The following is a 4,245-nucleotide window of genomic DNA, read 5'->3' on the forward strand; positions in this document are numbered from 1 at the left end:
TGGCTTCTGTCCTAGGACCCGCTCTGGCGCTCGGTTCTCCGAGGGCAGGAAAGAGGTCTCCGTCAGCCCGCCGCGGGCGCCCGCGACACCTCTCCGCTACGGCGCTCCCCCAGGTCCCCAGAACTCTCCTCTGAGTCCCCGAGCCCGGTCGGAATCCGGAACCCGGTTTTGAGTTTTCCAGCTTCTGCCGCTGCCCCAAACCTTCGCCCCTTGAGCCCTCCTAGCACCCCTTTCCTGCCTAACCCGGCGTCTCAGCGACTGGGCGGGCTAGTGGTGCAGCCGCGCGGGGTCCCTCCCCGGGCCGGGGTGCTCTGTGCGCCCTGGGCGCTCCTGAGCCGGGCTCCGCGGGGCGACACCCAGACCCCTGTAAGCTTCATCTTAGGAGATGTTAAGGGACACTGAGCTATGAGGCCGATCAGAGAGGCTGACAGCACTGTCAGTTGGGGTTATATCAGACAGCGAAACCTTGGCGCCTCCGCCCCAGGCCCCCGGGCTTCCCTGGGGGAGGGAGGAGGGGCCTTCCCTGCGCGCCCGAGCCCCAGACCGGACGGCCACCAGAGGCAAGTCACTTCCTAATTGTCTCGATTTGTAAGAGGGTTTTGTGATGCTAAGTAAGCGCGCGCAGCCCGCCCGGCCCCCCCACGCGCTCCGCAGCCCGCTTTTGTGTACCCCCGCCTGATCGCTCATTTATTTATCTATCTATTATTTATAGGCGTCCCCTCCTATTCAGCGCCCGTGTATGTTAATTGTGTTATACCATTTAATTCTAACATCGGTCTCAAAAGAGCTCTTAATGAGAAAAGCATATACAACACGAATCACTCTGCTATTCAACTCAGCCAGATGGACAACTGCTAACTTTTTTTTTTTTTAATAATGAAAATCCCCCTTTGACAAAGGGGCTCAGATGAATAGGTTCCAAATAGCACCTCAAACACTTCTAATTGTTTTGAGGACAATATGCTAATCCGCGGGTTTCGGCTTTGGTGTGTGTGGACAAGGTTTCCAATGCACCTCAAGCCACCCACTCCTTTCCAGACGGCAGAGGCGAGGGCTCAAATCCCTCAACAGCAGCAGAGAGCGAGCAGCCCCTAGCAGCCTCCCTTGGGCCCTACACCAGGTCAGAGTCAGCTGGGGCAGCAGGCGACCTACAGAAAGACGTGAACCGGCTTGGGGGGGGGGTGAGGCTCCTGGGAGAAGAGGGTGGGGGGCACCCTTCGATTTTGAAAACAAATTCCAAAGAGTTTTTCAGATGGATCAGAGAGTCCTCTCTCCTCACGAAAAAGAGTACTCTTTAAGCAAACATTTCAGGCAGGGCAGAGGGGGAGGAAGAGGTCTCCTTTTCTTTTTTGTTAAATACCAAGCTCTGTAAGTGACTTAAATTCTGTACTTGTAACTCCTTGCCTGAACCTTGACAACATCGCCTTCCTTTTTTCTTTACTCCCGCAGGGTCTTAGTAAAAAGTCTTTAACAGTCCAGGGTGGGGACCCAGGACACGTTTTTCTACATTGCTTAGACTTTATTTTTAAACTAGGGATAAGAACGGAGTCCCAAATTCCCAGAACCGCCGGTGGCAGCGTTCTCAAACACCTAAAAAAAAAATACCCGATTCCACCGGCCTTCTCCCCATGCTTGAACTCAAACACCCACCGCAGGACGGTGGTGCTCTGACCAGCAACTGGTTCCCAGGAGACACGGGCTTCTCCCCATTCCTTTGGAGTTTGGTTTTAAAAAGTAAATGCGCCCAAATCTCAGAAGTCTGAGTCGGCCTTTGTCTTAGTTCATTCGCTCCTGGAAGTGGTGGGACCTACGGTGAAGAACGCCAGGAAGGAGGACGTCCCAGGGACGGATACCTCTGAATAGCTCTAGAAGCAAAACACCAGGTCCTGAGGGTGCACTCAAGGCAGATTTCAGACTCTAGGCCACTCTGCACCCAGGCAGCAAGCCACCAGGCTGAGCCAATGCGGGCAGCGACCGGCCCTTACTGCTAGCGCCTCTCTCTGCACTAGAAGCCTGTTGGATCGACTCCCTGGCCTGCATCCTGACTTCACATTTTAAGCACATCAAAGTTACTTTTTGCAACGACAGATTGTCTTTATTCAAAACGTCTTTGTTCAAACAAATGAACAGAGTAACGAGGTAAAATCCTTCTAGGTACATTTCCAAGACATCGTCAAAACATTTATGACCATTTAGGATGTTTTTATTTTAAAAATTTTTTGTTCAACTTTCTACTTCCTGACTTCATAACCTGACATTCTGTCTAAAAGTAAACTTAGGTCTCTAGGAGCACTGCTTACACAAAGTAAATAACCATGTGGGTCCTCTTTGTTTTCCCTGTAAAGAAGCAAACACTATCATAGCATGATCTTAAATAGAAATGTTTCCCTTTCTGTAGTTTAAACTTTTAAGCCTTTTCCCCCACACATGAAGACTAATGGCGCCTAGTTGTGTCTGATAGCAAAACACAGAGACACAGCTAACTCTTTTCTTCAGGGGGAAAAGAAAAAAATATATGCATATTCTAGATATAATACCAGGATCTGGGAGTTCCGAGTCCAAACCCTATCCGAGGAAAGTGAGGGGTACATAAATAAAGCAAAACTGCCCACTTTTTTTGTCCAAAGGGGGTACAGTCGGAGATTTGCTTTGGGAGTCGGGATAGGGCAGCTGTGTAGCGTCATAACGTTTGCAAGTTCTGGCACCTGTCTGCGCCTGGGGTCCAGGAGGACGCCCCTCCCTTCCCCTCGGAAGAGAGAGGCCGAGTCTGGGCTGGGTTAAGGGGCGGCGGCAGGGCTGGCCCGAGGCGTCAGCAGGCCAGGGCTAGGAGCAGAGATCAAGGTGCAGACCCCCGTTTCCAGGCCACCCTTCAAGTCCGGGCCGGGTTGGGGGTTACATGGCCGTGGCGTGGGCTGACGAGTAAGGGTCTATGCCAGTCTTGGTCATGCCTGGGAAGAGGATGTAGGCGACCGGGGGCTGCAGGGTGGAGGCAGACCAGGCGGTACAGTTACAGGGCACCACGTAGCCCGGGTTGGTGGGGGACGGGTGCGTGTGCGTGTGCTGGCTGGGGCAGCTGAGGCTGCCGAAGGCGCCGTTCTGGTAGCCCAGGGTGGACGCATAGGGCAGCGCGCCGGTGGCCAACGTGTGGGGCACTTCACCCATCTTCTGGATGGCGCTTGAGCTAAATTGCGCAGGGTCCAGCAGGGAGTAGGGCGCCGATGCCGGCGGCAAGAAGGCCCGGGCTTTCTCAGGCGCGCTCAGGAGGCCGTCGGAGGCCCCCACGGGCAGGCCAGCCGCCTTGAGCGGGTCCGTGTCGCCCAGGTAGGGCAGGGGAAAGACATACCTGTCCTTCTTGAGCAGGTTCTTGGGTTTGCGCCGCGGCCGGTACTTGTAGTCGGGGTGCTCCTTCATGTGCTGGGCGCGCAGCCGCTTAGCCTCGTCAATGTACGGCCGCTTCTCGGCTTCGGACAGCAGCTTCCACTCGGCGCCCAGGCGTTTGCTGATCTCGGAGTTGTGCATCTTGGGGTTTTCCTGGGCCATCTTGCGCCGCTGGCCCCGGGACCATACCATGAAGGCGTTCATGGGCCGCTTGATGTGGTCTGAAGGTTTGGACATGGTCCCAGAGGCGAGGTGGGCGGGGGTGGGGAGTGCAGGGGCTCTGCGGGCGAGCCTGGGCGCAGCTAGCCCTCTGTCTGTCTGTCCTGAGCCGGGCTCGGCGCTCCCTTCACCTCTGCGCCGCGGAGGCGAAGCCAGACAGAAGCGCTGACCCCACAAAGTTCAGCTGATCATGCCAGTCCCAGCACCCAGGCAGCCCCCGGGGGGCGAATGCGGGCAGGAAGGGCGGGGGAGGACAGGACGGTCGGCCGGGGGCCGCCGGCACCAGACTCTGGGCCCCAAGTACCGGAGTCTCGGGGATTAAGTGGCCAGGTAATTTTCGGGCTGGGGCAGGAAGCTCCTCCTTCTCCCTCTCTCCACCTTCTCCTCCTCTCGTCCCCTTCTCGGCTCTCTTCTCCGGCCGTGGCTACCCCGCCCGCGGTTCTCCGGGAGCCGCCTAACCTCACTGCACCTGGCCGCGAATGCGGGGAGGCTGGTGAACCGGAGCCAAGAGCGGCGAAGTTCAAAGGCGAGGTGGGCCCGGACGGCACGCACTCTGACATAAGCGCGGGGCGGCGACTCCCCAACCTGGGCGCCAATCAGCAGCGGGGACGGCGAGGGGGGCGCACCTGCCAGCACGCCGGTGGCGGG

At 56.9% G+C, this 4,245-nt stretch overlaps 1 protein-coding gene across 1 annotated transcript; it reads right to left on the bottom strand.

Annotated features, from left to right (window-relative positions):
* Positions 1-2,877: 2,877 nt before the first annotated feature.
* On the bottom strand, positions 2,878-3,756 carry SOX14 (SRY-box transcription factor 14). The gene has a single exon (XM_006165018.1). The coding sequence runs from the start codon at positions 3,613-3,615 to the stop codon at positions 2,893-2,895; it is 723 nt and encodes a 240-aa protein (XP_006165080.1). The 5' UTR covers positions 3,616-3,756; the 3' UTR covers positions 2,878-2,892.
* Between the last annotated feature and the right edge of the window lie 489 nt (positions 3,757-4,245).

This window comes from Tupaia chinensis, unplaced genomic scaffold, assembly GCF_000334495.1.
Source record: "Tupaia chinensis unplaced genomic scaffold, TupChi_1.0 Scaffold143789_1, whole genome shotgun sequence".
NCBI classification, from domain to species: domain Eukaryota; kingdom Metazoa; phylum Chordata; class Mammalia; order Scandentia; family Tupaiidae; genus Tupaia; species Tupaia belangeri.